The sequence below is a fragment of the Balaenoptera musculus genome, chromosome 4 (assembly GCF_009873245.2).
Source record: "Balaenoptera musculus isolate JJ_BM4_2016_0621 chromosome 4, mBalMus1.pri.v3, whole genome shotgun sequence".
NCBI lineage: Eukaryota > Metazoa > Chordata > Mammalia > Artiodactyla > Balaenopteridae > Balaenoptera > Balaenoptera musculus.
This window is the reverse complement of record NC_045788.1, coordinates 138,813,548-138,829,420: the sequence shown is the minus strand read 5'-3', so window position 1 is coordinate 138,829,420 and position 15,873 is coordinate 138,813,548. Positions and strand designations below refer to the sequence as shown.

At 37.1% G+C, this 15,873-nt stretch overlaps 1 protein-coding gene across 5 annotated transcripts in view; it reads left to right on the top strand.

Moving 5' to 3' along the window:
• BRWD1 (bromodomain and WD repeat domain containing 1) overlaps positions 1–15,873 on the top strand; it is a 126,386-nt gene that overhangs the window by 53,776 nt on the left and 56,737 nt on the right. For all 5 annotated transcript variants that reach the window (XM_036850180.1, XM_036850178.1, XM_036850177.1 and 2 more), the window contains 3 exons: positions 5,313–5,498; positions 9,739–9,922; positions 12,374–12,467. In XM_036850180.1, coding sequence (XP_036706075.1) covers positions 5,313–5,498; positions 9,739–9,922; positions 12,374–12,467 — 464 coding nt within the window. The remainder of the gene's footprint in view (positions 1–5,312; positions 5,499–9,738; positions 9,923–12,373; positions 12,468–15,873) is intronic.

The window sequence follows — 15,873 nt, the reverse complement described above, 5'->3', positions numbered from 1 at the left end:
CCATTTGACACTTAAGTTCTGGCCCTCATGTTCATTTACCCCTAAATACTTCAGTATGTATTTTCTAAGAACAAAGATATTTTCTTATGTAATCATAAACAGTTATCAAAATTAGGACATTTAACAATTATATAATACTGTTATCAAATCTATAGTCTGTAATCAAATATTATTGTTCTAATAATGCCTGTTATAGCTTTTTTTCTCCCTTGATGTAGATTTTAATTTGGGACTGCACATTAAATTCAGTTGTCATTGATTAAGTTCAGGTTATGCATTTTGGAAAGAAGACAACATAAATGGTGTTGTAGCCTTCCTGGAGTATCATGTCAGGATGCTTATGATTGTGTTTTGTGCACTTATTGGTGATGCTGACTTTGAACACTTGGTATTCGCCAAGGTTTTCCACTATGAATCTTTTTTTCTCTTTGTAATTATTAAGTAGCTTGTGGTTTAAATAACCTGTTCTATTTCAAACTTTTAGGATCCATTGATAATTTTTGCCTGAATCAGTTGTTACTCTGAAGGTTGCAAAACGGTTTTCTAACTCTATTATCATTGCACCTGCATTTTATCATTAGCTGGCCATCTACTACTCTCCCATTTATTTATTTATTTCGTTTATTAAGTTTTAGTATGGACTTCCGGGTTGTTACATAGTGGGTTACAATCCAGTACTATCATTGTTTAGTTGCTCATATTATCCTTGGATTTGGCTGGAAGAGCCCATTCAAGCTGAGTTTTGTGTATTTTCCCAAGTCCCCATCATTCCTTGAGCACTTCCTTACTTTCTGGCAAAAGATGTTCCAGTCCTGTCTTGTACTTTGCCTGTCCTAGCCAAGTACAGAGTTTTTTGTTTTGTCTGTTTTTTTTTTTTTTTTTTTTTTTTTAAATTTTATTTATTTATTTATTTATTTATGGCTGTGTTGGATCTTCGTTTCTGTGCGAGGGCTTTCTCTAGTTGCGGCAAGTGGGGGCCACTCTTCATTGCGGTGCGCGGGCCTCTTATTATCGCGGCCTCTCTTGTTGCGGAGCACAGACTCCAGATGCGCAGGCTCAGTAATTGTGGCTCACGGGCCTAGTCGCTCCGTGGCATGTGGGGTCTTCCCAGACCAGGGCTCGAACCCGTGTCCCCTGCACTGGCAGGCAGATTCTCAACCACTGCGCCACTAGGGAAGCCCTGTTTTGTCTGTTTTTGTATTTGTTCATGGCAGTGTAGTGTTTTTCCCTAATATTATTAAATGAAGAAAAAAGATGCTTCTATTTAGTTCGGATGAGGATTAATTTACTGAAACTAAATCACCTTAAAGTTAAAGATTAATGTAAATCACTATATGTTTACTCTTTGAAATTTTTTTTATTAGTTCGATTGAAGTGTACTTTGTATACAACAAAATTCACCACTTTTAAGTGTACAATTCAAATGAGTTGAGAAATGTTAAACAGTCATGTAAACCACCACCACAATCAAGATACAGAATATTTCCAGTGCCCCCAAAAGTTCTCTTGGGCCTGTTTGGAATTAGTCCTCTCCCTTCTCCTGACCCCTTGTAATGACTGTTTTATTTTGTCACTTTGAGTTTTCCTTTTTAAGGAATTTTGTATAAATGAAATCATACAATATGTAGTCTTTTGTGCCTGGCTTCTTTAACTTAACATGGTGCTTTTGAGATTCATTCCTGTTGCAGGTATCAGTCTTTTTTTCCTGTTTATTGATAGTGCACCATTGTACAGATATATCATCATTTATCTATTCACTAGTAGCTGAAAAACATTTGTCTTTTTTCCATTTTGTGGCTGTTTTAAGGAGTGCTGAAATATCCAACTATCCTGTGGATTTGTCTTATTTTTTCCTTCAGTTCTCTCAATTTTTGCTTTATGTATTTTAAAATTCTGTTATTATGTACATACACGTTTCAGATTGTGCTCTTGGTGAATTAATTCTTTTTTTTACAATTTTATTTATTTTTGGCTGCGTTGGGTCCTCGTTGCTATGCGCGGGCTTCCTCTAGTTGTGGCAAGCGGGGGCTACTCTTCCTTGTGGTGCGCGGGCTTCTCATCGCGGTGGCTTCTCTTTTTGCGGAGCACGGGCTCTAGGTGCGCGGGCTTCAGTAGTTGTGGCACGTGGGCTTCAGTAGTTGTGGCTCCTGGGCTCTAGAGCACAGGCTCAGTAGTTGTGGCCCATGGGCTTAGCTGCTCTGCGGTATGTGGGATCTTCGCGGACCAGGGCTCGAACCCGTGTCCCCTGCATTGGCAGGCGGATTCCCAACCACTGTGCCCCCAGGGAAGCCCTGAATTAATTCTTTCATCATTATGAAATGTTCCTTTTTATCCTCAGGAGTATTTCTTGTTTTGAAGACCATTAACTTTGTTTCATATTAAAGTAAATAATCCAACTTTTTAAAATTAGTGTTATCATGGTGTATCTTTTCAATTCTTCTAACCAATATGTCTTTATATTAAAACAGATTTTTTGCAGGCAGCAATCCAATCTGACAACCTGTCTTTTAATTGGACTATGTAGACCATTTACATTTAATATAATTATTAGTATAGTCAGGCTTAAAGCTCTACATAATGCTACTTGTTTTGTCTTTATCCTTTCTGTTCTTTGTGCCTTTTCTCCTTTTTTTCCAAACTTTTTTGAAGTTGCTTATTTTTTAGTGTTTTATCATTATTGCCACTAATGTTTTATTAGCAATACCTGTTAGTCTTACTTATTTTTAATGGTTGTTCTAGGGCCTTAAATTGTCAGTGTGTAGTTTGCAGACCCATGGTTTTATCCATGACCTTTTATGGGGTCTTCGAGGTTATGACTATCTTCATAATAATATGGAACTATTATTTACCTTTGACATTTGCACTGATGAAACAGAAGCAGTGGTGGGTGAAACATTTGGTACCTTAGCACAAATCAAGGCCGTGGCACCAAACTACTAGCGGTCATTGTATTCTCCGCTGCTTTGAACACACATTTTTAAATATTCTGCGTGTTAAAATTGGAAATATGCTTAAAACAGCTCTTGTTTGTGTCTGAAGTCTCTATTCTGGCTAGTGGGAACATGTACTATTGCCAGCCCTGTGAGAGTTCTGGCAATTTTTTGGCATTAAAAAATGGCTTGGCTTTTTCATGTTTTATTCCCCAGCATGGTGGAGTTTTAACCAATGTGTGCACATATTATTTAGCCAAAGAATTGATTCCTCATTGTGTACCTCTGAGCTTTCTGTGCAATCCAGTCCTCTCTGATATTCAGCCCTGCATATTTTAGTCTTTCCCCTGCTCTCAAACTCTGACCTCTGTCCCTCAACTCATTGTGACCTCTGGGTGGTACTTGGGTTCCCTCTCCTTGTTCTGTAGTCTGGAAATTGCTTCCAGGCTGTTACCTGGAGCAATCAAAAGACTGGGCTCCATTGTCTTCTCTCAGGGATCACAGTCCTGTGCTGTTATCCAACATCTGAAAGCCCTTCTTTCATATATATTTCTTCCAGTGTTGTAGTAGTTTATAGTGGAAGGGCACTGTAGTACTTTAAGCCTTTATGTGTAGAACCCTTCTTTAGTATTTGAATGGTGACTGCATTATGCCAAGTAGAAACAAGTATCATTCTTGATATTTCCCAAGTTACATTTAAATTCAGTGCTGTGAAAGAAAAGTTACATAGGGTTTTTTGGGGAGGGGAGAGGATTAGAAGTCTCCTTTTCTGCTGTTTTCCCTTTGGTTCCATGTTGTGATCTTAGGGATGTTATGTTATTCCTAGTTCTAATTAATGTCTTTTTATCCTTTTACGGAATTTTTTTAATATAAATTTATTTATTTTATTTATTTATGTTTGGCTGTGTTGGGTCTTCACTGCTGCGTGCGGGCTTTCTCTAGTTGTGGCAAGCGGGGGCTACTCTTTGTTGTGGTGCGAGGGCTTCTCATTGCGATGGCTTCTCTTGTTGCAGAGCACAGGCTCTAGGCACACGGGCTTCAGTAGTTGTGGCACGTGGGCTCAGGAGTTGTGGCTAGTGGGCTCTAGAGTGCAGGCTCAGTAGTTGTGGTGTACGGGCTTAGTTGCTCCACGGCATGTGGGATCTTCCCGGACCAGGGCTCGACCCCGTGTCCCCTGCATTGGCAGGCGGATTCTAAACCACTGTGCCACCAGGGAAGTCCCTTGTTATCCTTTTAGATTAGGGCTCCACTTCTTGCTGTCTTAGGTCATTTTTTGACAGTGATCAAAACATTTCCGTGGTTTTTGTTTAGCTCTTCTAAATTCTTCATTGATTTCCACAGTAAAATGGAGATGTTATCAATAAGATTTAAGGGATCTAAAAGTAGATTAGTAGAATAGAAGGATAGAAGTATTTTTCCCCCGGAATAGTATATGACATTTTTCAGATTTTGACATGTTACTATGGATCTATGGATGCAAGTATGCAAGTATATCTTTGCATTCTTTTTGCCTAATACCCTATTAATTGTGATTTGTTAAGGTTCTGCTTATAAGCTGGTGGGGGGGGGTGGTCCATGTTATATATTATGTTCAAAGAAGATGCGTTTTATGGTGGGAGGATATGTAATGAGTTGTTTGCATGAAAATGTCAATGTTTAGGTAAATTTCAAGACCCCACAACCATCTAACACTTTTTATCCATTAACACTAACTGAACCTATTAAATATCTCTGAAAATGTATTATTTGAAAAATAAAGAAGCAAAGACATCTAAAAATATCTGATTTTGTACGTGAAGGATTATGGCTATATGCTTAAAGCCTATTTGAAAGAGTGACTTAAGCTTGGTGGGAGAGGCATGTGGAAGCTGCCTCCCTCAACTGTACGTGCTTGGGGTGGGAGAGAGCTGGGGTTGGGAGTGGTCATTTGTTGAAGGCCTAAAAGGTGTTACTTACTCTTATTTATTTCTTAAGGCAAAGAAATGCCACTGCTTTTCTCTACATCAGAAATCACACATTGTTGGTTGTTATAGTCAGAGAGACCTTGGGAAATAAGATTTTAATGAAATACTTGTATAAATGAGGGGCGTTAATGTGAAACAGAAAAACAAGACTTTCACTTTCACTCAAGTGTGTTTCCAGGTGCTCACTTCTAGGGATTTCAGAACCTCTGTTGAGGTTTTTGTGGTATTAGTACCCTAAAGTTTGTTCTGAATTTTTTCTATGACTTAATTAGTTATGACTATAAAGGGTATCTTTAATTAATTATTTTTGAAAAGCAAGAATTCTGACAATTGCTAATGTAATTTTAATTGTAGCCTATTGAAAGTTTTTTCCTATTCATATGTATTATGATTTCATATTCATTCATTGCATTTGCAGGTGATGGAGAGGTAATTGAACAAATTATAAGCCTACAAACCAATGACAATGGTGAACAAAGCCCAGAGTCCAGTGTTCTTGATGGAATGATAAGACATTTGCAGCAGCAGCAAGATCAGAGAATGGGAGCAGGTCAGGATGCTGCTCCAAGTGGACTTTCAAATGGGGAAGAAACGCCCCGAAGAGGTAATAAATATATGAGAGATATTTTACCTTAATATGGCTGGATTGAAATTGAAGAATAAATGAAGTCATTGTCCCCTACATGCAGTGTAAAAAACCTTAAGCAATGTACGCTTACAACTTGAGTAGTAGTCTGGAGGTAGCTTTATTAGGTGTAAGGTTGATGGACTAACAAATGGACATTTGAATTTCAAGTACTATGAAAGGCTATTGAAATCTTTTTGCTCTAAAATAAGAGTATTTACAAAATTACATTAAATAAATAAGAATAAAGAACAAAGTGTTTTCTAAAGGAAACACTAGGTTTCCTTTCCTTTATAATCCTTAAAAAACTGAATTGAGTAGAGCCCTGTTTCTTCCTGAATCAGGAAGCTTGAAGTGAGTTTTCAGGGCAAAGTACTTGATATTGGAATGTAGTAATAATTAGATTAGTGGAAATAATCTAGAAGAGATGGGTGATTGTTATGCAACTGAAAACTCACTCTGGAAAAGCTAAAACCTTGTGGAAGATAAGAGAAGATTTGAGAGGCTGTAAAATGCTATAAAATTTCCTGTCTCTTTATCGCTCAGTGCTGTGTTCTGAACAGTTTCTTCAGCTCTTTCTGCCCTTTCACTCTTGATCTTCCTTTCATCTAATCTGCCTCGTAACTAGGCTTTAGATTTTTTTTATTATTATTTGTTTTTTATTTTGGCTGCATGGCTTGTGGGATCTTTTTTGTTTGTTTTTAATTTCTTTTTGGCTGCGTTGGGTCTTCATTGCTATGCACAGGCTTTCTCTAGTTGCGGTGAGTGGGGGCTACTCTTCGTTGTGGTGCGCGGGCTTCTCATTGTGGTGACTTCTCTTGTGGAGCACGGGCTCTAGGCGCGTGGGCTTCAGTAGTTGCGGCACGCAGGCTCAGTAGTTGTGGCTCATGGGCTCGAGAGCGCAGGCTCAGTAGTAGGCGCATGGGCTTAGTTGCTCTGTGGCATGTGGGATCTTCCCGGACCAGGGATCGAACCCATGTCCCCTGCATTAGCAGGTGGATTCTTAACCACTGTGCCACCAGGAAATCCCGGCTTGTGTAGTTCCCCAACCGGGGATCGAACCCAGGCCCTCGGCAATGAAAGTAGGGAGTCGTAATCACTGGACCGCCAGGGAACTCGCAGTGCTTTAGATTTTTATTTGCAGCGACTGTTAGGTCTACAAGTTTTATTTTTTTCTCTTTAAAATATGACTTTAAAGTTAGTGCCTTATACTTTAAGTTTTACTTCTTTTATATATTTAACTGTTTTGGATTCTAGCAGCACAGAATTGGGTCTATCAAAACTTTGTTCTTGACATACTCTTATTGTTCGTTTACACATGCTCCTCTTTGGTTTGTTTTAAATCATGATAATAATCTACATCTTTTTATGTGGTCCTGTCCTGTTTCCCTATCCCAAGATAACAACTATTCTGAATCTCATGTTGATTATTTGCCTTTTAAAAAATAGATTTGACACTCTTAAATGTATGAATAAAAAGCATTTGTTTTTAAACTTTATCCAAAGGTTTGTAAAGGTTAACTTTATCAAAAGGTTTATAAAGGTTTATAAAAGGTTTATAAAGGGACTTAATTTTTTTCACATAGTGCTGTATATTTAAGATTGCTCAGTTGTCGCATTGGATTAATTTTGACTATTGTGTACTCTGTTGTATATCTGATTTTATTAATTCATTCTCTTGATGGGCTTTTGGGTAGTTTTGAGATTTTGCTAATCTCAAACAGAAATGCTGTTAACAGTCTTGTATGGGTCTCGTATACACTTGAAAGAATTTCTTTCTCTCTGTTATGTTTTTTTTCTAAATTTTAGAGTAAGATGTGAACTTTATCCCTTAGGCTTCTTTCTGTATCTTCCAAGAACAGGAACATTCTTTTATATGATCATAATACAATGATCACAGTCAACAGACTTTACAATACTACACAGTGTACAAGAGTCTACAGTACTGCTCTCTGATGTACAATCTTCACATTTCCCCACTTGTCCCAAAATTGTCCTTCATGGCTTTTTAAAATTTTAGGGTTTAATCAAGCCTTGGTCCATGTGCTTAATTATTGCGTCTCTTTTAATTTAGAACAGTTCCCTCATGGCACTGGTACTTTTGAAGAGTTCAGACCTGTTGTTTCACAGAATTTCCCTCAATTTGAATTTGTCTGATTATCTCATAATTGGATTCAGGTTAAACATTTTAGGTAAGAATACTGCATAGTTGCTGTGTTCTTCTCAGTGCATCAGAGCAAGAGGCACAAGATATGTATGCATTTTTCTGCACCTTGCTTTTTTCCCTTAAGAGCATATTCTAGAAATCACTCTCTTTCCATTCACAGAGCTTGTCTTCATTCCTTTTTATAGCTTCATAGTACTCCACTGTGTGGAATAACCAGTCTTTGTAATTAATCTGTTTATGGCCACTTAAGTTATTTTTCATGCTTGCTATTACAAGTAATGTTGTGATACATAACATATATTTTCTTCAAATTGTTGGAGAATAATACTATGACTTGGGCAGTCAAATTTAGAATTTAGGGCTTCCCTGGTGGCGCAGTGGTTAAGAATCTGCCTGCCAACATAGGGGACATGGGTTCGAGCCCTGGTCCGGGAAGATCCCACATGCCACGGAGCAACTAAGCCTGTGTGCCACAACTACTGAGCCTGTGCTCTATAGCCCACCAGTCACAACTACGGAGCCCACGTGCCACAACTACTGAAGCCCATGTGCCTAGAGCCCGAGCTCCGCAACAAGAGAAGCCACCGCAATGAGAAGTCTGCCCACCACAATGAAGAGTAGCCCCCACTTGCTGCAACTAGAGAAAGCCCGCGCACAGCAACGAAGACCCAGTGCAACCAAAAAAAAAAAAAATTTAGAATTTATTTTTAGTTCTCAATTCAAAAAGTGTTTCTTAAACATAACTATATTTTAATATAAATTTTGGATTAATAGCAGGGGCATTTAATGTCATTTTTAATAGATGGAGTATAATATGTTGTGTAGGGCAAATTGGTTCACATTTGATTGGTGAACAGAATGTTGTACATAGAAGAATGCAGAGGTTTGTTCACTCATATTTGAGTTTTACCCTAAGCAAGGAGAGCTGGCATATTTGGAGTAAAATGTAATAGCCTCCCATAGGAAAGGATATAACCCCCAGTTTTTTTTGTTGCATTAGTAGCAGGATCCCCTTCACCCTGTGGTTCAAGAAAACAAGTACTTTGCCTGGGATTCCCTCCACATCCACCCAGGGTGGTCTCCATCCTTTGTGACTTACAGCTCTTGGGAGGTTGCCCTGCCTCCTGTGTCTACCTGATCAGCTCTGCATAGGCTCAGGGCTTGATGTGGTCTGCATTGCCCTGTTACCCACTCTCCTAGCTCCAATTCAGGTGCTGCCAGCATTTCCCCACTTGACATTTTTGTGAATTTTAATAATGGGCTCTGGCAGCTTGCCTGCTTGAGTGGCTTAGATTATCTCTTTAGGTCACAAATAATGTTTGTTGTTAGAGCTCTTATTATAAAGCCACCACAGTTTGAAGCATCTATTTGCAGTGCTAATTTTTCCAGAAAGATGTGTTTTTAGTTTGCAGTTTTGAGGAAGGCAAGGTTTTTAGGACTGCAAATATAACATTATTATAGAAAATGCGTGAACGTTAAATTTCAGAAAGTCTAATAAAAATGGAAATTGAGGTTAATAGTTATGTTAATGTTTGTTCTGTAGTCTAAATTTTTTTTAAAGAGATCTTTATTTATTTATTTATTTTGGCTGTGTTGGGTCTTTGTTGCTGTGTGCGGGCTTTCTCTAGTTGTGGCGAGCGGGAGCTACTCTTCATTGCGGTGCACGGGCCTCTCATTGTGATGGCTTCTCTTGTTGCAGAGCACGGGCTCTAGGTGCGCGGGCTTCAGTAGTTGTGGCGTGCGGGCTCAGTAGTTGTGGCGTGCGGGCTCAGTAGTTGTGGCTCGCGGGCTTAGTTGCTCCATAGCATGTGGGATCTTCCCGGACCAGGGCTTGAACCCGTGTTCCCTGCACTGGCAGGTGGATTCTTAACCACTGCGCCACCAGGGAAGTCCCCATGTAGCCTACATTTTGATCTCAGTCACATTAAGATTCTTCTTTCCAAAGTTTTTTCAGTAGATCTTTTTTTTTTGGGTTGGATCTTAGTAAGAGGAATGTATATGCATATTAGATTGAAGTTTGTTTTGTAATCATTCTTGACAATTTTTCCCTAGGTTTTAGAAGACTAAGCTTAGACATCCAGTCCCCTCCAAATATTGGTCTGCGTCGTAGTGGACAAGTGGAAGGTGTTCGTCAAATGCACCAGAATGCTCCACGTAGTCAGATGGCTACAGAGCGTGACCTGCAGGCTTGGAAGCGAAGAGTGGTTGTACCAGAGGTACCACTAGGCATATTTAGGTTTGTTTTAGGATATCTATTAATATTGTTTATATCTTTGAAAATATATCTATATGGTTATTTACACATATTTTAATCCTTAGTGGTATAAATAATCATATACATATATTTTAGTAATGGGTTGGGATGTATTTTAATTGTGGTAGGAAAATGTCAAAATTGTTCTCTAACCCCATAACCAATCTTGTTTATCTATACAAACACCTCCCTGTTCTCCCTTCAGTATTATTTTGGAAGATATTCCAGACATAATATCATTTTGTCTAAAAGTATGTCAGTATGTAATTTCTAAGGATAAGGAATTGTCTTAAAATATAACTATAATGCCATTGTCATATCTTAAAAAACAAACAATTCCTCAGTAGAACCAAATAGCCAGTGTTTAAATTTCCAGTTGTTCCAAATGTCATATTTTTAGTTTTTTGCAAGACTATTTCATAAGTGGTAAAATTCCATCAGAAGGCACATAATATCTTTTTCTTTATTTCTTTTCTTTTTTTTTTTTTTTTTTTTTTTTTGTGATGCTAGCAGGAACTGATACTCACTGCCCAGGTTCATTAATTTATTAGGGATTATAAAATAGTGATGTTTCAGCTCTGAAGTCTTTATTATCTTGGATACTTCCAAATAAAAATTTACCCACATCTACTATTTGATTATCCAGTAGTAAAGTTTGTATATAAAAAACAGGATAGCTGCCTGCTCATTTTGCTTTATTTACCTTCAAAATAAAGATTTATTTCTTTATATTCTCCTGCAGTGGCCAATTTGTGTGTTTGTGTTTTTCACTGTATTAATTACACTGCTGTGATTTAGCTTATTTCTAATGTCCTTATTAATGTTTAAATTTTTTTATCTCTGGCCAGGAGGAGCTTCTTCAAGTTGGCTCCTGAGTCCTTTTGAAATGATGTAGTAGCCTTGCGTAGCATCTTTGCTGTCAGGCATGGCAGGGTGTTACAGGTTCTTCTTGTAAATTTCTTGACCTAGACTTAGGATTAGTCTTTTCTCTTAAGCGGCCCTATTTTCTTTTAGTGAGAAATGGTATTTCATAAGTATAGTGTGGATCATAGGGTTTTCCTTGTACTGAATTGTAATGTACTGATTTTCAAGTTATCAAAATGGAGGCAGCAAATACTGTTTTTCATTGATATCTAAAATGTTTCAGTATTCTGTCATGTTTGTGTCTCATAATAACTAATACCTTGAAGATAATTTTGTAAAAGTTTTCATGTGTTTAGCTAGAAGAGTCAGTTGATTGGTGGAGTAATATTGGATGATACTTATATTTCATACAGTGACTTTAAGGATGTTTATAAGTATACGATAAACTAGTGAAAAGCAAAATCTGGAATTGGGATGAGAAATAACAGAAAATCACCGTCGTGTACGCAGCATGCTATAATTAAGCCTTAAAATTATGTCTGAGATGCATGGTCATCAGAACTGAAAGTGTCATTTTAGGATACTTTTTGTTGTCAAAATCAAGGGAAGCAAATAGGTATCAGGAGTAAAAGTCCTGAAGAATAGTTCCTTAAATGATCATTTATTTTCTTAACATAAAGGAAGACTGGAAGTAGTTTAAGGCTAGAATCATGGTTCCCCAGTTAATCAGGGACTCAGGCTCCTCTCTTTCTGATATCCATCTTAAGAGTGTGGCTTCCAGTCTTAAAGTCACCTCAAGGTCCAAGATAGCTGGACTTTATAATAGCTATCACATATTGCATCTGTGATAGAGGTTGAGATTTAGGCCAGAAGAAGGAAGAGAAGGCAGAAGGCGGCAAAAAGGACATTTCTAGTTGAAGGAATTTCATTTAAGCAGACCTAATGGTCCCACATGACATGTCTCCTCATAACTCATTGACCAGAATGTCCTCATATGGCCATACTTAGCTACAGAGGAGGCAAGGTAATACAGTCTCTATTTAGAGCAGCAAAGAGCCTAGATGAAAATTGAGATTTTGCTTCTAAGGAAGAAAGAAGAATGGATTTTGTGAGTCAGCTAGCTGCTGCAGTATAATTTTCCCAAAGAGCATAGCTCTTTCTAGAACTCTATTCTAAAATACACTTGAGTTTTTATGAAGGAGATGCTGAGTGATACAGTAGAATCCTTTAGAGAATGGATTTGCAATCTTGGAAAACCATGGGTACATTTTGAGTAGCTAACACTAGAGATTCTGTTTGAGTTGGTCCTCATAGGACCAATCAAAATATAAATGAATGAATATTTCTGTGTTAAATATGAAAAATAGGACCTCCTAGCTGCCTCTGAGATTTTGGTTATATTAAATTTCTAGAAAAGTATAGTTTGCCTTAAGTTTTGTTATAACTTTAGAAATTTTCTGTATTAATTAAAAAAATACTTACGATTCCCAGAATCGTAATGATTAGTTTTTTTCTCCTTATATCCTTTATTTATCAGCAACTAATATAACTGGGTACTTAAATTTGTAGGAAGTTAGAAGACTTCAGAATAGAGAAAGGTGAAGAAGAAAGAAATCTTTATGTAATTGGAAGAAAGAGGAAGACTCTCCATCTTTCACAAAAGGTAACCTAAATTCCATTTCCTTAGGAATAAACAAATTAGAAATTAAACTGAAATTTATAGTTTTCTTTTTGATCAGTGAGAATATTAGTAATATTAGTCTTCTGTTTGGGATTTAAAATAGTAGACATAAAGTTGTACAGGTGTTAGGAAAAGTGGCTTGAAACTTGCTGAAAGTAGCCTAATGCCTAACAGTGATGAAGGATTCTAGAAAATTATTGTTGGGATTTCCCTGGCGGTCCAGTGGTTAAGACCCTGGGCTCCCAATGCAGGGGGCACGGGTTTGATCCCTGGTCGGGGAACTAAGATCCCACATGCCTCATGGCACGGCCTAAAAAAAAAGTTATTGTCTAATAACCACTAGAACATTGCCAGCCCATCAAAAACATTTTGTATCCATTCCCAATCACTACTCTCTCCTTTCTTCTGCAGGTAACCAACTGTTTGACTTCTAAAGATGCTGGTTAGCTTTGTCTGTTTCTGATGTTTTCCAAATCATGCATTTATAAAAAATCTTAGGTGTCACAATGGTTTGCAACAAAGCCCAACCCTACCTGAGAAAATCTTATTCCTTAGTGTTTAATTTCTTGACCATCATATGTGAAGCATTAACAAGTTAATGGAATTTACACAGAATGTATGCACGATCAGTGCTACAAAACTATGGTGAAAATGGTTGTGTTTGCAAGATATTCTCTCAGTTGATCATTCAGTTTTGTAGCCATATTGTGAGAAATGGCCTGCGCATGCCTGTCTGCCACATTAACTGTCTTGATGCATGGTGTTTTTGTTTATGACTTGGGCTTTGAGAATTAAATAAAAATAGTTTCTATCTTATTATTTAATTTAAAAATAATTCAAATCTATTACGTCAAGTACTGAAAAGAAAAAAATGTTGACTATCTTCAGCTATAGTTAGGATATTTTCTCATGATAAAAAACCTTCAAAGTTAAATTTACTAAAATTTTTAAGAAATTAATTTTTTCATTTGTTTTATTTTTGCTGGAAAAGTTTTGGAAGATTTTTAAAAATTTGATTACTGTGCTGTTATGTATTCAGAAATTTCTAATTTGGATATGTAATTTGATAAATTACAATCTGTGTAATTAAATTACATCAAAAGTTATTAAAGAAAGTCATAAAGTTAAATGCAGAGAGCTTTAAAAATTTCAATTTAGCTTTTGTCTTAAAAATATTATCTATTTTAAACCCTGTATTGGATAAGAAGGCTAAGCCTTACACTTACTCTGTTTATGTACAGAGTACAGATATACTACATAAGTGTTTATGTACTGTATGTATGTCTGTGGTATTACAATTCGAGGGAGTAAATTAGGAGAAAGTCAAGTTTCCTGTAAGGTAGTGGTAATGTAAAAAAAAAGGATAAGAAACACTGATCTAAATGGAATCATACAGTATGTATATGTAATCTTTTGTATCTGGCTTGCATTTGCCCTTGTGAGATTTATCTTTGTTGTGAGTAGTTGAAGTTCATTTGTTTTCACTGTTGGATTATTCCCTTAATGAGAATGTTGCTGTTTAATCTATTCTTAAAGGACGTTTGGGTTGTTTTCATATTAGGAATATGAATTAGGAATAGTATGTTAGGAACAATATTGCTTTCAACATTTTGTACATATTTCTTGGTATCCGTCTGTGTATTTCTTTTGAGTATATGCACTGGAGTGAAATTATTGGAGCATAGAATATGTATATATTCAACTTTAGTAGTTAATGCCACATGTGGTTTCAAAACGATTGCACTCTTGCTTATAGTGAGATAAGTATTAAAGTCTCACTATGTTTGTAGATTTCTTTGTTTCTACTTACTTTGCTTTGTGTGGTTTGAAGCTATGTTATTTGGTGTGTACAAATTTAGAATTTCCCTTTTTCCTACTGAATTGAACCTTTTACCGTTATGAACTTATCTCTAGTAATGCTTTATTCTTCAAATTCTTGTATATGAATGTAGCTGTGCTACCTTTCTTTTGGCTAGTGTTTGCATAGTACATGTTTTTATCCTTTACTTCCTGTCTTTCCCTTTTATTTTGTCTTTTTTTTTTTAATAAATTTATTTTTGGCTGCTTTGGTTCTTTGTTGCTGTGCGCTGCTTTCTCTAGTTGCGGTGAGCAGGGGCTACTCTTTGTTGCGGTGCGCAGGCTTCTCATTGTGGTGGCTTCTCTTGTTGCGGAGCACAGGCTCTAGGTGCGCAGGCTTCAGTAGTTGTGGCACACGGGCTCAGTAGTTGTGGCTCGCGGGCTCTAGAGTACAGGCTCAGTAGTTGTGGCGCACGGGCTTAGTTGCTCCATGGCATGTGGGGTCTTCCCGGACCAGGGCTCGAAGCCGTGTCCCCTGCATTGGCAGGCGGATTCTTAACCACGGCGCCACCAGGGAAGCCCTATTTTCTGTCTTTTTTGTTTTTAGGCTGTTTCTTGCTGTTCTGAATTTTTTTCTGACCGAATATATTCCATTTAGTTAGTTCTCTTCAGCTGTGTGTATCCTGCTAATAACCTTGTATTCTTAGTTTTAGTTATTGTATTTTTCTGTTCAGAATTTTCCAGAGTTTTCAGTTTTCTGCTGAAGTTCTCATTATTTTAATTCCTTGAAAATCAGCCCTGGTTATTTAAAAAACCCATTTCTGGTAATTTCATTATTTCAGTATCTTGTTTGCCTGTTAATCTGTTTGCATTCTGTGTTGATTTTTTTCTCATTTTTTTGCAATCACATTTTCTTTGTTGCGTGTGTTTTTGATTGAATGTTAGATGTTAGAGATGGTTTGAAGCCTATGATGACATTTCTTCTCCAGAGAAGGTTTTAATTTGCTTCTGGTAGGCTGCTAGGGCCACTCTCAAACCTGTATCACCTTTACCCAGACAAGGATGGGCTTTTAGTTCCTTGGGATTACTGTTTATCTGTAGTTTACCTGTAGGTCTAGATTATAGCCCTATGGGCTAACAGCTGAAGCTTGAGGTGTTTGCCTGTACATAGGAGACTCCGAGTTGTAATTTTTGTTAGCATGACTCAAGAGTTTAGTCTGTCAGTTTTTTGCTTACCTGCTAAACCTTTCAGCTTCCTCTTCCAGAGTGAAATTCTAGGGTTCTTTTTTATTGCTTGTATCCTTTTTTGTGTATTGGTCCTGTAAATCTTCATAGCCTTGTTAGGTATATAGGGCCCTCAAACCGTTTTTTAAAAAATATATATTTTGACAGATTTTCTTGTTCTTCTCAGTGGTAGTTTTGGTCCATCTGAATATACATATTATTAGTCATGAAATTCATTAATAGGAGTTTTTGCTTTAACAAAAAAAGTACTGACAAATTAAGGAAAGATGAGTTGTATTAAAATCAGCCAGGATATATTGTTCAGGATATGTTGAAATGATAAAACATCCCAATGATCATCAAACAG